Source organism: Trichosurus vulpecula, chromosome 2 (assembly GCF_011100635.1).
Source record: "Trichosurus vulpecula isolate mTriVul1 chromosome 2, mTriVul1.pri, whole genome shotgun sequence".
In the NCBI taxonomy this organism is placed as follows: domain Eukaryota; kingdom Metazoa; phylum Chordata; class Mammalia; order Diprotodontia; family Phalangeridae; genus Trichosurus; species Trichosurus vulpecula.
The window spans coordinates 458,700,764-458,721,650 of record NC_050574.1 but is presented as its reverse complement, the minus strand read 5'-3'; the positions used below and the strand labels follow the sequence as shown (position 1 = coordinate 458,721,650).

Here is a 20,887-nt window from a genome sequence, read left to right as displayed (position 1 = left end):
AAATGGAACTCATAAAAAAAGGAGGAAAATGGGGTAGAACTTGTTCTTTATCATAACTGGGATCTAAGGGAACAGTCTACAACACGAAAGAAGGAGTGAGGAGAGTGGGCATCAGAAGAACCTTAAGATCTGAAATGGGAAGGATAATACCAAGGATAATACCAAGGAACCAAAGTAAACTTCTTGATCCTAAGATGGGGCTGGGGGGAAAAGGGAACACAGGGGCAGGGGGATGGAACAAAACAAAGAACAAGAATCTAAGGGGAACAGATGAAAAAAATTGTGGTAAATGAAAGTAACAAAATATAATCTGTACCATAAGAAATGTTTTTTTAAAATGATTTCAGAGAATTCTGGGTAGTATCAATTGATGCAGTGAAATAACCAAAACCAAGAGAACAATTTGTTTTTAAGGTAATTTATTTACTTTTAAATTTTCTCTCTCTTCCTCTTCCCCAAGATGGCACACAATCCAATATAGCCTCTACACATGCATTCCTATTAAACATACATACACATTAGTCATGCTGTATAGAAAAATTAGAATGAATGGGACTAGCAATGAGAAAAAGAAAAAAAAAAGGAATTAGTCTGCTTCAATATCAGTTCAGGCTCCATAGTTCTTTCTCTGGATGAGGATGGCATTTTCCATCATGAGTCTTTTGGAGTTGTTTTAGGTCCTTGCATTGCTGAGAAAAGCTAAGTCTGTCAAACTCAGTCATCACACATTATGGCTGTTACTGTGTATAATGTTTTTCTGGTTCTGCTTACTTTTACTCAGCATCAGTTCACATAAGTCTTTCCAGGTTTCTCTAAAGTCCACTTGTTCATCATTTCCTATAACACAACAGTATTCCATTTCATTCATATACCACAACTTGTTCAGTCTTTCCCCAATTAATGGATATCCCCTCAATTTCAAGTTCTTGGCCACCACAAAATGAGCTGCTATAAATATTTTTGTACACGTGGGTACTTTTCCCATTTTTATGATCTCTTTGTGATACAGCCCTAGAAATGTTATTGCTGGATCCTAGGGTATGCACATTTTTTATAGCTCCTCAGGCATAGTTCCAAATTGCTCTTTGGAATTGTTGGATCAGTTCACAGCTCCACCAAAAATGAGTTAGTGTTCCAATTTTCCCACATCCTCTCAAACATTTATCATTTTTCTATTTTGTCATGTTAGCCAATCTGATAGGTGTAAGGTGGTACCTCAGAGTTGCTTTCATCTGCATTTCTCTAATCAATAGTGATTTAGAGCATTTTTTTCATGACTATAGCTTTAATTAATTTCTTCCTCTGAAAACTGCCTGCTCATATCCTTTGACCATTTATCAATTGGAGAATGACTTGTAGTCTTATAAATTTGACTCAGTTCTCTATATATTTTAGAAATGAGGCCTTTATCAGAGACACTAGTCATAAAAGTTCTTTCCCAGTTTTCTGCTTCTCTCCTAATTTTGGTTGCACTGGCTTTGTTTGTGCAAAAACTTTTCAATTTAATATAATCAATATTATCCATTTTGCATTTCAGAGTGTTCCCTATCTCTTGTTTGGTCATAAATTCCTCCATTCTCTAAATCTGACAGGTAAACTATTCCTTGTTCCCCTAATTTGTTTATAGTATCAGCCTTTATATCTAAATCATGTACCCATTTGGACTTCATTTTCATATACTGTGCCACATGGTGTATGCCCAGTTTCTGCCATACTATTTTCCAGTTTTCTCAGCAGTTTTTGTCAAATAGTGATATCTAATCCCAGAAGCTGAGGTCTTTAGGTTTATCAAACAGTAGATTACTATAATCATTGACTACTGTGTCTTGGTTACCTAACCTATTCCACTGATCTACCCCTCTATTTCTTAGCCAGTACCAAGTAGGTTTGATGATTGCTGCTTTATAATACAATTTAAGAGCTGGTATGGCTAGGCCACGTTCCCTGGCATTTCTTTTCATTAATTCTCTTGATATGCTGGACCTTTTGTTCTTCCAGATTAATTGTTGTTATTTTTTCTAGCTCTATAAAGTATTTTTTGGTAGTTTGATTGGTATGACACTGAATAAGTAAATTAACTTACGTAAAATTGTCATTTTTATTATGTTAGCTTGGCCTACCCACGAGCAACTCATGTTTTTCCAATTATTTAGATCTGACTTTACTTGTGTGAAAAGTGTTTTGTAATGTTCATATAGTTCTTGGGTTTGTTTAGGCAGGTAGACTCCCAAATATTTTATAATGTCTATAGTAACTTTAAATGGAACTTCTCTTTCTATCTCTTGCTGCTGGGCTTTGTTAGTAATATATAGAAATGAAGATAATTTATGTGGGTTTATTTTATATCTCGCAACTTCGCTGAATTTGTTTATTATTTCAAGTAGTTTTTTACTTGATTCTCGAAGGATTCTCTAAGTATATCATAATATCATCTTCAAAGTTTCTTCTTTGCCTATTCTAATTCCTTCAATTTATTTTTCTTCTCTTACTGCTAAAGCTAACATTTCTAGTGCCATAATGAATAACAGTGGTGATAATGGACATCCTTGTTTTAGCCCCAATCTTACTGGAAATGTATCTAGCTTATCCCCATTACATATAGTGCTTACTAACAGTTTTAGACAGATGCTACTTATCATTTTAAGGAAGGCTTCATTTATTACTATGCTCTCTAGTGTTTTTAATATGAATGGGTGTTGTATTTTGTCAAAAGCTTTTCCTGCATCTACTGAGATAATCATATGCTTTCTGTTACTTTTGTTGTTGATATGGTCAATTATGTTGATAGTTTTCCTAATATTGAACCAGCTCTGCATTCCTGGCATACACCCTACCTCATCAAAGTGTATGATTCTCATGATAAGTTGGTGTAATCTTTTTGCCAATATTTTATTTAAATTTTTTGCATTTATATTCATTAGGGAAATTGGTCTACAATTTTCTTTCTCTTTTTTTACTCTTCCTGGTTTAGATATCAGTACCACATTTGTATCATAGAAAGAATTTGGTATGACTCCTTTGCCAATTTTCTCAAATAGTCTATGTAGTATTGAAATTAATTGTTCTTTAAATGTTTGACAGAATTCACTTGTGAATTCACCTGGCCCTGGAGATTTTTTCCTAGGGAGTTCATTGTTGGCTTGTTCAATTTCTTTTTCTGAGATGGGGTTATTTAAATATTTTACTTCCTCTTTTGTTAATCTGGGCAATTTCTATTTTTGTAAACATTCATCCATTTCAGTAAGATTGTCAAATTTATGGGCATACAGTTGGGCAAATTAATTCCCAATTATTGTTTTAATTTCTTCTTCATTGGAGGTGAATTCACTCTTTTCATTTTTTTAAAATCAAATTAACCAAAGGTTTATCAATTTTATTGTTTTTTTCATAAAACCAGCTCTTAATTTTATTTATTAGTTCAATAGTTTTCTTAATTTCAATTTTATTAATCTCTCCTTTGGTTTTCAGTATTTCTAATTTGGTATTTAATTGAGGATTTTTAATTTGTTCTTTTTCTAGCTTTTTCAGTTGTATGCCCAATTCACTGATCTCCTCTTTCTCTATTTTATTCACATAAGCATTTAGACATATGAAATTCCCCCTAAGAACTGCTCTGGCTGCATCCTATTGGTTTTGGTATGTTGTCTCATTATTGTCATTCTCTTGAATGAAGCTATTGATTGTTTCTGATTTGTTGTTTGACCCATGTATTCTTTAGGATTAGATTATTCAGTTTCCAATGAATTTTTAGTCTGTCTTTCCATGGCCCTTTATTATACATAATTTTTATTGCATCATGATCTGAAAAGGATGAATTTAATATTTCTGCCTTTCTGCACTGGATTGTAAAGATTTTATGCCCTAGTACGCAGTCAGTTTATGTGTATGTGCCATGTACTGCTGAGAAAAGTGTATATATATATTCCTTTCTATTCCCATTCAATTTTCTCCAGAGGTCTACCATAATATCCACCTTTTCTAAAATTCTATTCACCTCCTTCACTTCTTTCTTATTTATGTTGAGGTTAGATTTATCAAGTTCAGAGAGGGGGAAGTTAAGGCCCTCCACTAGTATAGTTGTGCTATCTATTTCTTCTTGTAACTCCCTTAACTTCTCCTCTAAAAATCTGGATGCTATACCACTTGGTGCATATATGTTTAGTAATATTACTTCATTGTCTGTGGTGCCTTTTAGCAGTTTATAGTTTCCTTCCTTATCTCTTTTAGTTATATCTATCTTTGCTTTTGCTTTGTCTGAGATTAGGATTGCTTCCCCAGCTCTTTTTACTTCAGCTGAAGCATGATATATTCTACTCCTGCCTTTTATCTTTATCCTGTGTGTATCCCTATTTCAAATGTGTTTCTTGTAAACAACGTATTGTAGGATTATAGTTTTTAATCCATTCTGCTATCTGCTTCTCTTTTATGGCAGAGTTCATCCCATTCACATTCACAGTTATGATTATTCCTATCTGTGTTTTCTCTCCATCCTATTTCCTCTCTATTTATGCTTTTATTTCTCCCTTCTCCCTTTTCCTCCTCAAATGAGGTTTGCTTTTGACCACAGCCTCCCTCAACATTCCCTCCCTTCTCTCAGTCCCCCTCTCCCTTTTCTTTCCCTTTTACCCTCCTACTGCTTGTAGGACAAGTTAGATTTCTATACTTAACAGAGTATGTTATTTCCTCCTAGAACCAAATCCAATGAATGTAAAGTTCAAACAATACTCATCTCCCTCCCTCACTTCCCTCTGCTATAATGTTTTTGTGCCTCTTCAAGTGATATAATTTACCTTTTTCTGCCTCCTCCTTCCCTCTTTTCCCATTACAATCCCTTTTCACCACTTAATTAGGTTTTTTTTTAAATCATCATGTCAGTTAATTTATACCCATGCCCCCTGTCTATGTATATCCCTTTTAAATGTCATAATAAAGATACAATTCTCAAGATTTACAAGTATCTTCTTCTCATGCAGGGATATAAACAATTTGCCCTTACTGAATAACAAGGTGGTTTTTTTTTCTTTTTCTTTCCTGTTTATCTTTTTATGCCTCTCTTGAGTCTTGTATTTGAAGATCAAATTTTCCAATGAGCTCTGGTGTTTTCATCAGGAAGCTCCGGAAGTCCCCTATTTCACTGAATATCCATCTCCTTGCCTAAAAGATTATGCTCAATTTTGCTGGGTAGCTGATGCTTGGTTGCAATCCAACCTCCTTTGCCTCACAGAATATCATATTCCAAGCCCTCTGATCTTTTAATGTAGAAGCTGCAAGGTCCTGTGTGATCCTGATTGTAGTTCCACAATACGTGAATTGTTTCTTTCTGGCTGCTTGTAGTATTTTCTCCTTGACCTGATAATTCTGGAATCTGGCTCAATATTCCTTGGTGTTTTCAATTTGGGATCTCTTTTCAGGAGCTGATTCTTTTGATGACTTGTATCCTCTGGTTCTAGGACCTCAGGGCAGTTTTCCTTGATGATTTCTTGGAATATACTGTCCAGGCTCTTTTCTTCATCATGGCTTTCATGTAGACCAATAATTTTTAAACTGTCTCTCCTGGATCTATTTTCCAGGTCAGTTGTTTTTTCCAATGAGGTATTTTATGTTTTCTTCTATTTTTTTGATTTTTTTGACTGATTTTTGATGCCTTATAGAGTCATTAGCTTGCACTTGCCCAAGTCTAATTTTTAAAGAATTGTTTTCTTCAGTTAGCTCTTGTACCTCCTTTTCCATTTGGCCAATTTTATTTTTTAAGGAGTTGTTTTCTTCAGTTAGCTTGTGTACCTCCATATCCATTTGGCCAATTTTACTTTTTAAGGAGTTGTTTTCTTCAGGGAATTTTTTTTTCCATTTTGTCAACTGTATTTTTAAAGGAATTATTCAATTTTTCTTCTCTCTCTCTAATTTGACTTTTAAAATCCTTCTTGAGTTCTACCAAGAAGGGTTTTTGGGCTTGAAACCAGTTCATATTCCCTTTTGGGGCTTCAGATGTGTGTATAATGTCAATACTGTCCTCTTCTGCATTCATATTTTGATCTTCCCTGTCCCCATAGTCATAATCTATGGTCTTTGCTCTTCTAAGTTGCTTTTTGCTCATCGTGATAGCCTTTTTTGTGGCTTTGAAAGTGTATCTCTGCTTCTGTTGCACAGGGGGCTCTGGCCCATGCCCTTCTCATGCTGGGGGCCTGGTTACTGGCTTTGTGTGCTGAGGCCTCTGATTCTGGCAGCTAGAAGCTATATAATGATGTAACTGACCTGGTAGTAAGCTGGAGCTGGCTGATGTGTGCGCATGCCTGGTGGACTCTTTCTGCATTTCCCCAGGTTACACTGAAGCTTGAGGCATGAGGTGTGGGGGAGGAGTGATCTGGCCGCTAAAGGTCTCCTCCTCCCAGAGGGCTGGGCTAAAACATGGGGAGGCTCAGCCTCTGGTAGATGCTTGTCCACACTTGCGTCTGCCAACTCCCCTGGCTGTGCGAAGGCATAATGGGGGTCCTGGTGTTGGCACTTACCAGCTTCGCCACCCTGAGCTCAGGATCTCCCGCTGGTCAGCTGAGGTGGGGCCTGCTGCTAGCTTGCCTGAACATCTCTCATCCTGTACTGGTTCCCTTCAGTCACAAAAGGAGGGACCTTTCCCATTAATCCCCTTATCCCCCTGAGTTAACAGACTGCTATGCCCTTTCTGCTGGCTCCACTATGCCAGGATTTTTCCTGGGGCAATATTCTCTGGGTTTTTCAAGATCAACAATGGAGGGTAAAAGCGACTTACTATTTACTCCACTATCTTGGCTCCCAGAAATTTAAATAGGTGACTTTCAAACATTCAGTCTTGGGCTCCTAGCCCCAGGAGTAGTGGCGCCCCTGCCACACGCCCTGTGCTTCTCTCTTGTCCAGTTCCAAAAGAGCCCCGCTCTTGCGCTGAGAAGTCTGGGAATCACAACTGTTGCCTGTGATTCAGTCTGCTGGGGTTTGCTCTGGTTTTGCTCTGGTACAGCCTGTGTGCTATACTGCACTCCTCTCCTAGCCTGATGCAACAGATCCTTCCTGTTGACCTTCCAGGTTGTCTTGGGCTGGAAATCTGCCACACTCTGTTTCTTTGTGGATTCTGCCATTGTAAAATTTGTTCAGATCTACTTTTTAGAGGTATCTGAAGGAGTCTGTGGGCGAGCTCAGGTGGGTTCCTGCTTTCACTCCACCATCTTGGCTCTGCCCCCAAGAGAATAATTTACAAAAGGATAACAACATTGTAAAAAGAGAAATAACTTAGAAAGATTTTAACTATGATCAGAGCAGTGGACCAACATTTCTACAGAGGACATATGAAGAAGCATGTTACCCAGTTCCTGACACAGAAGTGAGAGATGCAAGGTACAAAACAGAGTTTTAAATATCACCACAGTGTGGATTCTATTTTCTTGACTATGCTCATTTTCTTTTTTTCAGATTTTTTTTTATTTTTTTTTAAATGCAATTTATTTATTTAACATATTTGGTTTTCAGCATTGATTTTCACAACAGTTTGAATTACAAATTTTCTCCCCATTTCTACCCTCCCCCCCACTCCAAGATGGCTTATATTCTGGTTACCCTGTTCCCCAGTCAGCCCTCCCCTCTATCACCCCCCTCCCCTCTCATCCCCTTTTCCCTTCCTTTCTTGTAGGGCAAGATAAATTTCTACGCCCCATTGCCTGTGTATCTTATTTTTTAGTTGCATACAAAAACATTTTTTGTTTTTGAACATCTGATTTTAAAACTTTGAGTTCCAAATTCTCTTCCCTCTTCCCTTCCCACCCACCCTCCCTAAGAAGTTGAGCAATTCAACCTAGGCCACACATGTATTATTATGTATAACCCTTCCACAATACTCATGTTGTGAAAGGCTAACTACATTTTGCTCCTTCCCAACCCATCCCGCTTTATTGAATTTTCTCCCTTGACCCTGTCCCCTTTCCAAAGTGTTTGTTTTGATTACCTCCACCCCCATCTGCCCTCCCCTCCATCATCCCCCCCCCTTTTATTTTTTTTTTATCTTCCTCCCTCTTCTTTCCTGTGGGGTAAGATACCCAACTGAGTATGTATGGTATTCCCCCTCAGGCCAAATCTGATGAGAGCAAGGTTCACTCATTCCGCCCTCACCTGCCCTCTCCCCTCCTCCCATAGAACTGCTTCCTCTTGCCACCTTTATGCGAGATAATCCACCCCATTCTATCTCTCCTTATCTCCCTCTCTCAGTATGTTACTCTCTCATCCCTTAATTTCATTTTATTTCTTTTAGATATCTTCCCTTCATCTTCAACTAACCCTGTGTCTGCTCTCTCTCTTTTACATATATATATATATACATAAACACACATATATATATACATACATACACATACATACATATACACATAGATACATACATACATACACATTCACTTATATATATATACATAAACATATATATATATACACATATACACATACATACATACACATATATATACATATACACACATATATATATATATATACACATATATATATATATATATATACACATGCATATTCCCTTCAACTACCCTAATACTGAGGTCTCATGAATCATACTCATCATCTTTCCATGTAGGAATGTAAACAAAACAGTTCAACTTTAGTAAGTCACTTGCAATTTCCGTTTCTTGATTACCTTTTCATGCTTCTCTTGATTCTTGTGTTTGAAAGTCAAATTTTCTATTCAGTTCTGGTCTTTTCACTGAGAAAGCTTGAAAGTCCTCTATTTTATTGAAACTCCATATTTTGCCTTGGAACATGATACTCAGTTTTGCTGGGTAGGTGATTCTAGGTTTTAATCCTAGCTCCATTGACCTCCGGAATATCGCATTCCAAGCCCTTCGATCTCTTAATGTAGAAGCGGCCAGATCTTGGGTTATTCTGATTGGATTTCCACAAAACTCAAATTGTTTCTTTCTGGCTGCTTGCAATATTTTCTCCTTGATCTGGGAGCTCTGGAATTTGGCAACAATATTCCTAGGAGATTTCTTTTTGGGATCTATTTGAGGAGGCGATCGTTGGATTCTTTCAATTTCTATTTTGCCCTCTGGCTCTAGAATATCAGGGCAGTTCTCCTTGATAATTTCCTGAAAGATGGCATCTAGGCTCTTTTTTTGATCATGGCTTTCAGGTAGTCCAATAATTTTTAAATTATCTCTCCTGGATCTATTTTCCAGGTCAGTGGTTTTTCCAAGGAGATATTTCACATTGTCTTCCATTTTTTCATTCATCTGGTTCTGTTTTATAATATCCTGATTTCTCATAAAGTCACTAGCTTCCACTTGCTCCAATCTAATTTTTAAAGTAGTATTTTCTTCAGTGGTCTTTTGGACCTCCTTTTCCATTTGGCTAATTCTGCCTTTCAAGGCATTCTTCTCCTCATTGGCTTTTTGGAGCTCTTTTGCCATTTGAGTTAGTCTGTTTTTTAAGGTGTTGTTTTCTTCAGTGTATTTTTCAGTATTTTTTTGGGTCTCCTTTAGCAAGTCATTGACTTGTTTTTCATGGTTTTCTCGCATCCTTCTCATTTCTCTTCCCAATTTTTCCTCTACTTCTCTAACTTGCTTTTCCAAATCCTTTTTGAGTTCTTCTATGGCCTGGGGCCAGTTCATGTTTTTCTTGGAGGCTTTGGTTGTAGGCTCTATGACTTTGTTGTCTTCTTTAGGCTGTATGTTTTGGTCTTCTTTGTCACCAAAGAAAGAATCCAAAGTCTGAGACTGAATCTGGGCGCGTTTTCGCTGCCTGGCCATATTCCCAACCAACTAACTTGACCCTTGAGTTTTTCAGTGGGGTATGACTGCTTGTAGACTAACGAGTTCTATGTTCTACGTTTGGGGGGGAGGTGCCAGCTCTGTCAGAGCCACACTCCTCCTTCCCCAAGGACCCCCAGTCCAGGCTGGACTTAGATCTTCAGCAGGCTGTTGCACTCCTGCTCTGATCCGCCACTTAATTCCTCCCACCAGGTGGGCCTGGAGCCGGAAGTAACAACAGCTGTAGCTGCCCCACCTCCGCTGCCCCTGGGGCTGGAAGCCGAACCGCGAACTCCTTCCACTCCCGCAGCTTTTCCCACTAACCTTCTCCGCAGTCTTTGGTGTTTGTGGGTCGAGGGGGGACTGGTAACTGCCGCAGCTCACATATTCAGGGCGCTAGGGCCCCCTCCGCCCGGCTTCTGGTCTGGATCGTCCACGCCGCTCAGGCTGGGCTCTGCTCCACTCCGTTCCCAGCTCCCAGCTCCGTGTGGAATAGACCTCACCCAGAGACCATCCAGGCTGTCCTAGGCTGGAGCCCTGCTTCCCTCTGCTGTTCTGTGGGTTCTGCCGTTCTAGAATTGGTTCAGAGCCATTTTTTATAGGTTTTTGGAGGGACTCGGGTACGGAGCTCACTCTAGTCCGTGCTTACCAGCCGCCATCTTGGCTCCGCCCCGACTATGCTCATTTTCTACAGTTTGTTTTTTCCTCTCAGTTAACTTTGGAAGAAGGGGTCCAGCAAGAGTAAAGTTCCCCCTTTCCCCCCCACCCCGGAGGGTCAACAAAACCTATTTTTTAAAAGCACAGAGAAGAGAAAGAAGTTCAGAAGCAATCACGGACAAGGAGGGCAGTTATGAATGTAACTTAGAGAATTTATTATATACTTTTTTTTAAAGCAAGGAGTATAAAATGAAGATTAATAGTTTCTTGAGTCTTCTCTGATACCTCCAGCAACTGTTAGTAGCTATTCTCCCTAACCATATGTGTTAAATATTTCCTATCTATTTATATTTATTCTTTTTATACACCTGTCTCCTCTAGAACGTGAGCTCCCGAAGAGCAGAAGTTGCCCCATTCTTTGAACCTGTATGCCCAGTCCAGCACCCAATACAAAGCAAGTGCTGAAAAAATTCTTTTTCTGAGTAGCTGACATGCCTTGGGAATTCTAGCTGCTCTCCTTACTTCTTTCCTGCTCCCATCCTCTCACAGGCTTTGAAGTAGCACCAACACACACCTCACTCACATTACTCTTTTCACTGCCATGGATAACTCAGAAATGTCTGGGGCATTCTGCCATCCTAAAGATCTCAGATCCCTTGGATCTCAGTTTTCCTTCAGACCATTTCTCCCAATTTCATCCTTAAAAATGTCAGTATCCACAATGATAACTCTTTGAAATTCAAAAACATTTACTGAAAACAACAATGCAAAACACTGTGCTGGGTCATCGATGAGGATACAAAAACAAAACCAAAACAAGATTAAAAAAAAAAACCAGGGCAAGTGCTTTAAGCCTTATCCTTAAAAATATGTACTCTTACCCATAACGAAATACATTCCCAAGTCACTTGTAATTGGATAAATACAAATTAAAGCAACTCTGAGACTTTAGTCATAGCTATAAGACCAGCAAATTAAACAAAAAAGAAAAATGACAAATCTTGGAGAATTGTAGGAAAAAAAGCTCATTAGTGCATGGCTGGTAGAGCTATGAGTCAGTTCAGCCATTATGGAAAGCAATGTAGAGGGGCAGCTAGGTGGTGCAGTGAGTAGAGCACTGGACCTTAAGTCAGAAGGACCTGAGTTCAAATCTGGCCTCAGACATTTGACACACTTACTTAGCTGTGTAACCTTGGGCAAGTCACTTAACACCAATTGCCCTGCCTTCCCCCCTGCAATAAAAAAAAAAGGAAAGCAATGTAGAATTAGGCCTAGAAAGTCACTGAGCTGTGCTTATGCTGAGCTAGCAATGTCATTACTAGACCCCAAAGATAACGAAGAAATAGGAAAACATCCTATATGCACAAAAATACTTATAGCAACTTTTGTTTTGTGGTATCAGAGGAAACTCCAGCGGTGCCCATTGATTAAGGAATGGCTGAACAAATTACTGTATACAAATGTACACATTGTTTAAAAAAACTGATGGATGAGATGGTTTCAGGAAAAAACTGAGGCTTGTATGAACTGCTGCAGAATGAGGTAAGCAGAACCAGGAGGACAGTTTATAGATGAACACCATAAAAACAGAAAACACATTGAAATATATTTGCCACAGGCAATGCAGGAATTTTTTTTGCTTAATTATGCATATGTTTCAGGGATTTTGGTTTTCACTCCCCTGCACTGCCTCCCCCTCCCCCCTTCCCCAAGAATGGAAAGGGAAAGAAAACTGACTTTTATTGATTTTTAAAAACTATTAAATAAAGAATTTTAAAGAAATGTGCGCTATTATTTCAGCCACCTGACACTACTTCAGCCCTCTAGAGTGTTACACCATTTCTTTGAACACTGCCTTCGTATACCTAAGGCAATTTTTTAGGTAGAGTATAAGGACCTTTTTCTCTTATTGTCCTCCTATATCTCTCCCTTTCATAGATAAACTCTTTGAGAAAGCTGACTAAAATTGGTAAACCCCCAATTTCTCTCCTCTCACTTTCTTCTAAACTCTCTTCAGTCTGGCTTCCAACTTCACCATTCAACTGATGCTACCTTCTCCAGAGTGACCAATGATCTCCTAATGACCAAATCTAATGGCCTTTCCTCAATCCTCATCCTTTCCTGACCTCTATGAAGCTTTGGACACTGGTGAATGCCCTATCCTCCTGGGTCCTCTCTCTTCTGCAGGTTTTAACGAAACTGATTGGTCCTGGTTCTCCTACCTCTCTGATCACTCCTCAGTCTCCCTTACTGGATCTTTCTCCAGCTCACATTCACTAAAAATGTGTGCTCTGCAAGGGTCTTATAGCCCTTTTCTCTCCTCCTTCTATACCAGAGGTTCATAATCTAGGATGTAAAGACACCACCCTCCTAGTGGTCCATGAACAGATTTTAAGAGGTTCATGAGCTTGGATAGGAAAAAAAAATACAATCTTTATTTTCACTACCTTCTAACAGAAATCTAGCATTTCATTTTGGGCAGGGACCCACTGTTGGAAAATCAGTGACAGCCAGAGTGAATTGGGTTAAAGGCATGGTCTTCAGGAAAGATATTTAGCCAGTAAACTCCAAAATATCAAGGTAGGTTTCAGCCATCAAAATTTACAGAGAAGAGGAGAGGGGAGGGAAGGGCAGAAGAGGGGGAAAGGGGAGGGGAGTAGGAGTAGGAGCTGACTTGCCCCACTGGAACTGGCCAGTTAGGTTCTCAGTGAGGCAGCTCAGACTACTCACAGGTTGTGGTTTGTCTTTCATTATCAAAGAGGACCATGACATCAGGAAGATGATGCCATGACTTGCAAGTGAACTGAATTTAAGTGAGGGAGGGCTGTGCAAAGTCACCAGCCTCACCTTTTCCTCCAGAGCCATCTGGGTCCAGTGGTCAGATATAGATTAGGACAACTAGAGATGGCCCAGGACACAACAGGAGACCTTGGCCTTTTTAAGCTAAGGTCCTTCTGAGTTCTCACTTTGAGGTAACACTCATTCAGTGATTGGGGGGGGGGGGTTTAAGAAGTAAGCCAAGGGATGGCTCCTTTAATAATGATTAAAAAATTCAATATTAAATCCAATTCACTCTGGCTGTCACTGATTGGCCAACAATAGGTCCCAGCATAAGTACCTCTTATGGTTATTATTTGGCCCCCCCCACCCCCACCAAGGATAAGGTGAATGTAAACAGTAATTGTTTCTCTTTTGGCCAGAAACCCTGAGGGTCTTCCCTTCCCAGTTTGATTTTTTTGGGGGGAGGGGGGAGGGGATTAAAGGGGCTATCCCTAGGCTTATTCCCTAGCTTAAAAAGGTCAAGGTCTCCACTGCATCCTGGGCCATCTCCAGTTGTCCTGATCCATACCTGGCCACTGGACCCAGATGGCTCAGGAAGAGAAAGTGAGGCTGGTGACTTTGCACAGCCCTCCCTCACTTAAATCCAATTCACTTACAAGTCGTGGCATCATCTTCCTGATGTTATAGTCCTCTTCAAGAACAAAGGACAAACCACAACACAAGCATTTCATTTTATTATTTATTTCAACTATGGTTTAAGAACATAAGAAAGGATCCACTGGTTTCTCATTAGCTCTAAGGGGTTTAATTATCATTCTATTCAGATGATTCTCAGATTTCTTTATCTAGTTCTACCCTTTCTCCTGACTGCTAATCTCCTATCACCAGTTACCCATTAGAATCTTGAATGTCTCACAGACATCTTAAACTCGACACCTCCAAAACAAAATCATTATCTGTCCCCTCAAACCTTAGACTCACAACTTCTTTATCCTCAACTTCTCACTCCCAATCACCCCATATACATAGTCTGTCACTAAGCCTTACCGATTCTTCTTCCTTAATGGTTTTTCTTCATATATGCCCCGCTCTCTGTTCTGACACAGCTATTCTCCTGGTGTAGGTGCTAATCACCTCAGGCATGAACTCCTGTAAGAACATTCTTGGTTGGTCTCCCTATTCCCAGTTCATTGCTGCTATGCTGTCATCCTGATCTTAAAGCACAGGTCTGACCAGGTCACACACACTTCCTCCCCAATTCAATAAAATCCAGTGACTCCATATTTATCCTATTTGGCTTTTAAAACCCTTTACAACCTGGCTTTTTTCTACAGTCTACATTTTACTATACCCTATGGCACAGACTCTAATCTAGTGACAATGGGTCTCCTTGCTGTTCCTTGCATAAGGCTAACCTTGAAGAGAGCAATTTCAATTGAGTGTTTGGGTGAGAAACCAGATTATAAAGTACTAGGAAATGAGGAAGTATATGAAATGAGTGTAGACTGCTTTTTCCAGGAGTCTGACAGTGAAAGAGGAGAAATCTAAGACAACACTGGCTGTGTGACCATGGAAAAATCACTTAACCTCTTTTACCCTCTAACCTCTTTTAAAGATGCCCCAATTTTAAAAGACTCCAAATTACAGACTGGCATGGTGGAGTGTTTTTACAATGACAGCTCTTGACACTAGGTCTAATAAAATCCCAGATCTAAAGTAAAAATAATTTTAAAAATAAATAAAAGCTCAACTGAAAGTCAAGGTGAAAAAGAAAAGTGGAAATAAGTATAAAAGTACTCAGTTTTACCAGCTTTATTTTATAATTTAATTTTTACAGCACTTTGAATGCTATAGTATCTATCAACCAAGTGTCAAGTAAACTGACTTAGTAGCATTTTTTTGTTGATTAGTAGCTTCCTAATGGAAAGAACACTAAAACAGAAGTTAACAGCCACATAGCAAGCTATGTGAACGTGGGTTAGAGACTACCTGCATTTGCCTGCATCAATGAAATCAGGTTTGGGGCAGGAGGATGTATAGTTGTGTATGGAAGAATCTTGCAGAATTTAACTGGTTAGTACAATTGTTCTCATTTAATGGGAATTAAGGCCTAATTTTATTTAAACTGTCATGGCAGATTTTAGCTATCTTTCCTTTAACGGCATTATTGATCACATCTTTAATCTAGTTAATGGCAAATCTTTGATCAAGAACACATTTCCCAAGTATAACATGATTCCTATTGTAAAATAATCTGTTTTAAAACACAATTTCCAGGAATGCATACAAATGAAAAGGAGGGAATGACTATACTAGAAAGTGACACTCTCTTAAAATCAAAATCTTAGGACGGTATGTGGATGTCACACCAGATACAAACAAAAACATGCACAGACTGAGGATCAGACTAGATGTATTATAGTTCTGCAAATGAATTCATTATGAAAAACCTGGGATCACCAGGCATTTAGGTCAATTTCATAAGGTAAAGTACAATGAGGTTAACCACAGGTCTTAGTATTACTGCCAAAATACTGGGCTTGATGTGCTACCAATGGTCTGACCCAAAATTATATTCTTGGGTCTATTTAACTGGCCATAAGTCAGGTTATTTCTGTTCCTCTGGCACAGTCTCTAAAAGCAGACCACAAAAATACTGGAATATATAGTATGTCCCCCTATTAAAAACCTTGCCAGCCACACCCTTTCCTTTTTTATTTCTAATTCACTGATGACCTACCTGATTTTCATTTCTTTACCCTCACTGAATCAAATTAGGCAGGATAGGAAGAATAAAATAATAAAATGAGATATAAGACCAAATTACTTGACATCATTAGATCATTTTTTTTAGAACATCTGAGGAAATTCAAACTTTCATCTTAGTAGGCCATCTTTGTCTGAGGGAAGTGTTATTTCCACCACCATTCTAACTTTTCAATTCAAGAAATGCCATGAAAGCTTTTCAAATTGTATTGATGTTCACCAAGTAACTCTCACCTTTATCCTCAAGAAGTTCTGCTTGGTTCTATAAGATTTCATCCAAGTGGGGCACTACTAAACGTGTAATTTGACAAAACTTTTAAGCAACTACAACTGAATCTAAATTTTGGGTAACACTTTTGAAACTTACGGATCTCCCGCAGCTAGCAAAAGTAAGTATCTGGAAGGGATATGATCTGGGGGAAACACCGTGCTGGCGAATTTCACAGCCACCTGGCGAACTTGGACTTCGGGCTATTTGACATATAAAAAACAAGTCAATTATCAGCAATTCATCTAATTGCATCTATGCAATCATTTAACTATAAATATTTTAAAACTTATAAATATTTCCATAGCAACAGAACAATCCAGGTATACAAGATCTTTAACTAGACATACTGACAGATATTAATCTGACCAAAATAATTCTATTGTTTAAGAAATTCCACAATAAATATATAAACGTAAAGCCCCTCTCCTGGAAACTCTGCTTTTGTAACAATTTAACAAAATCTTCTCCTCTAAGCCAAACCAATTCCCAAGTTCTGAATTATACATAAGAACCAGAAATAGATCTTCTGGAATTGAAATAAAATATCATCGGGACATTTATTCTGCTCCTCATAGGTGAAGTAAAACAACTAACTTCAAAAACAGAAACTGATGCTCAACTATAGCCCTAAAGACACATGGTTTCCTTTCGAAAGGGCATTGCACTATTTCAAAATTTCTGATCTCCAAATTTAACCAAACAATAAATATGAATAGATCTAATGACACAATCTTTACCACTAAGAAAGTAGTTTCATATTACCATAATAACAAATACTGTCATTTTTGAGGACTAATTCTCATTGAACTCTCCCCCAAAACCATTAACTTCTTTCAATCACAAGTGCTAGCAAAAGTGGAAATATAAAAGGGGTATAAAAACAAGGCAGTCGGTAATTAGTAATAATGGAAGCACAAGAATGTCTCTTTCAATATGTCTTTACAATTCTGTCTCCCTAATTTAGCTTAAATAAATGACAGTGAACTTCAAAGAATAGTCTAAATTCTTTGATCAAATTAAGATCTTGTCATTTTGAAAAGATTTCTCAGTAAGTGGTCAATTATCTCAAGCTTGAAAATTTTGTTGTACGAGGACTGAAAGCTACACTCTCCCCTAATGAAACTACTACATAAGGATACAAGCTATGTTCCAGGAAGCCCTCAGATAGACCTAAGTACTTCCATGGCTAAACACAATATTATATGATCATGAACCATACGTACCATATAGAAGTACCATATGCATCATTAATGGTACTTATAAGTATGCCTGAACTTCCCCCTGTGAATATCATACAAATATTTTATCCTAATTCTTCTGCCATGCTATCCTAAAACTAGAATGCTCAAAACAAACTTCTGAAATATTGCCAACAGATAGATAATTTACATTAACATACTTTAAAAATACTGGCCATAATTCCACTTGACCCAAAGATTTATATTAATCTCAAACACATCTAACCTCCGCTATCAAATTCATCTCTCTCCATCTATCATCAATAGGAAGACAAAAATGTCTACAGGCAAATATACTCAGAATTTTTTCATTTTTCAAGGCAAACAAACAAAAAGGGAATGAAAAAGAGGCAGAGTATACACAATTATTTTAGGCTACTGCTTGATTTATTTTAAGTCTTGAATATTTGCTTTTTTCATGATTTTTGTATGTTCCCATTGTGTGTGTGTGTGTGTGTGTGTGTGTGTGTATGCATATCTGTACATCAGAAGGTTCAAATGCTCAGTTGCTATTTAAATAAACAAAAAGCCACTTATTTTAAGGGAAAGAATATCAAGGCAACTAGGTCTCAGACCAGGCTACACTAAAAATATTACTGTCATCCTATTCTTCCCTAAAGCTAGACGACCTTTATGATAGTGGGAAATAAAAGAAAAAATGTTCTGTGAAATCTATACCACAATGGTAAATGAAAATAAAAATTCTTTTCTCTGTTCTATAAGAAATGAGAACCATTTCAAAACAAATTTGAATTTTAAAACTGCACAATACTTCACAAGTCAACAAACTACTTAAAACAGATTCAAATATCTGACTCTACCTTAATTAAGTATGAAGCAACCAGTGCCTCCATAAGAGTACGCTGGGCTCCTTCCAAAGTACTATATGCTCCAACCATCATAGATAAAGCCTCTTGAATGGCAAGCCTAGTATCAGGATCTTCCTGAAAAAAGAAAAAAAGGGATGAAAGACAAAATGTTTCTACCCCTTCTATCAATAATGTCCTCAGGGGAGGGAAGCATTCTAAGCAGAATAATCTTCTTTAATGTTTCTATTCACGTACCTTACATAATGCTTCAAAAAACTGCTGTACAAGAGCAATGTCCTTGGTAAACAAATGAGGCATTCGACTACGAGAAAACAGACACACACAAATTATTTAAGATAAACATGTTGGGAAGTAAACACAGATTCTGATATTACCTGTGAACTAAGAACAGGTCAAATAACCTCCCTAGGTCTCAAGTTTTCTCATTTGTAAAATGAGGGGGTTAAAACAAGATGATCTCTGAGGTCTCTTCCTGTTCTAGAACCACGATCCTACAATTCTATGATTTGAGAGAAGATAAAGCTAAATGTTTTATTTTTTTGCAATTACTTCCCTTTTTGCCTCAAAGAACCATTCAAGTGATTCTAGCCAATAATTATATGGATATAAGTAAAGGAAACCACTTCTACCATGAAACATGTTTAAAAGTCGATATTTACTATGGTTAGAATGCAAGTACAGTATTACCATGATATGCTGATATATAACATAGAACTTTATTAAATTAGCCACTTGTTCTTCACCATGGCTCTGTGACAGAGGTAGGGAGCACTTAGCATGTGAGGTGGGGGTGGAGAGGGGAGCCTTATGAAGGAGAGGATATTTTGAACTTTGGAGAGAAACAGTGATTTGAAGAGGAAGATGTGAGAAAGGAGTGTATTCCAGGCTGAGAAAGACAGTAAAGTGTGACCAACAGACAAAAGCCTGTTTTAAATGTATTACAGAATATATGAAGGTTAGAAATGCTTAACAAACCTAGAAAATAGACTGGACACAGATTTCCAGACCTTTCCCTTTTTTTTTTAAACAGAAAAAGAAGATACAACAAAAATCTCTTTCCCAGTTCTGAAAAGGACACATTTATTCTCCATCTCTTACCTACAAATATTAAATATCATATAATCACAAATTCCTTTAGATACGACACAGGTAATTTTACCTATGACAGTTTACTCACCTGGAAAGTTTTCCAACAGCTGAATATGCCATTGACAGTAGTTTAGGATCCTAGAAATTTTTTTAAAAGATGACAAAGTATTAAAAAAAACTAATGACCGAAATAGCACTAAAACAGTACATACCTTCCACCAAACCTTTAGTTTTCTTTATACCTCCAACTACCAGATCTTAGAGTATGAACACATAAAATTGAACAAAATTAAATTATATAATACTCAAAATTTTAAAAAATTTCTGTCAAAATCACATCAAGAAGGAAGCCATGAGATCATGGCTGAAACTAAATGTTTCTTCTTTGCCAGCTATTTTTCGAGAGGATATTTTAACAGCATATTTTCTGACCAGATATGTCATTAGTAAGCATTAAAACCTGCCTTCTCTAAACAGGGAAGATAACATGCTAAGAAGCCACGACTCACTGACTATAGGCTAGGCTACTTTACATACTAGTTTATAATTCATCCTTTTAAAGCATGCTTTCTTATTACTTCAATCTTAAAATACACAGCAATTTTTAAAAATCCACAAATACTGTAATAATGTAAAATACGGTGCCCTCTTGAAAATTCAGCTTCAAACAAATGGCTTTAGAAAATCCAGCAGTCTCAATTATAAAGACTATAATGAAAAGTCATCAATTTAACTTTATGTCTGCTCCTAAATCAGGCCTCAACCCAATTAGTCTGCTTTCTTTTACTGATGTACATGTTTAGAATTGCTAATTTCCCCTTAAGCCCTGCTTTAGCTTCATCCCACAAATTGTGGTAAGCTGTCTCACTGTTGCCATTATCTTTAATGAAATTACTGTTTCGATGACTTGTTCTTTGATCTACTCATTCTTTAGGATTAGATTAGTTTCCAATTTACTTTTAATCCATCCTTCCAAGGCCCTTTATTGAATGTAATTTTTATTGCATTATAGTCCAAAAAGGGTGAATTTAAGATTTTTTTCTTCATCTGTTTATGAGGCTTTTACACCCTAATATGTTGCCCCAGTATGCCCTAATTTTTGTGAAGGTAACATGTGTAACTGAGAAAAAAGCATACTCCTTTCTACTCCCATTCAGTTTTCTGCAGATATCCAATATCTAATTTTTCTAAAATTCTGTTTATCTATTTAGCTTCTCTCAGATTTATTTAGCTTTGAGAGAAGGGAATATTGAGGTCCTCTACAAGTACAGTTTTACCATCTATTTACTACTATAACTCATTTAACTTCTCCTTTAAGAATTTGGATGCTCTGCCATTTGGTACATTTATATTTAGTACTGATATTCCTCCATTGTCTATGGCAAGATGTGGTTTCCCTGATTATCTCTTTTAAATAGGTCTGTTTTTGCTGTTGCTGTGTCTGAGATCATAATTACTACCCCTTCCTTTTTAACTTCAGAT

General features: G+C 37.6%; 1 protein-coding gene across 1 annotated transcript in view; it reads right to left on the bottom strand.

Moving 5' to 3' along the window:
• Window positions 1–20,887, bottom strand: part of ECPAS (Ecm29 proteasome adaptor and scaffold) — a 116,291-nt gene that overhangs the window by 90,651 nt on the left and 4,753 nt on the right. The window contains exons 2-5 of the mRNA XM_036747843.1: window positions 19,494–19,543; window positions 18,551–18,617; window positions 18,308–18,430; window positions 16,345–16,448 (exon numbers count right to left, since the gene is read on the bottom strand). Of these exons, the coding sequence (XP_036603738.1) occupies window positions 16,345–16,448; window positions 18,308–18,430; window positions 18,551–18,617; window positions 19,494–19,525 (326 nt within the window). The 5' untranslated portion in view covers window positions 19,526–19,543. The remainder of the gene's footprint in view (window positions 1–16,344; window positions 16,449–18,307; window positions 18,431–18,550; window positions 18,618–19,493; window positions 19,544–20,887) is intronic.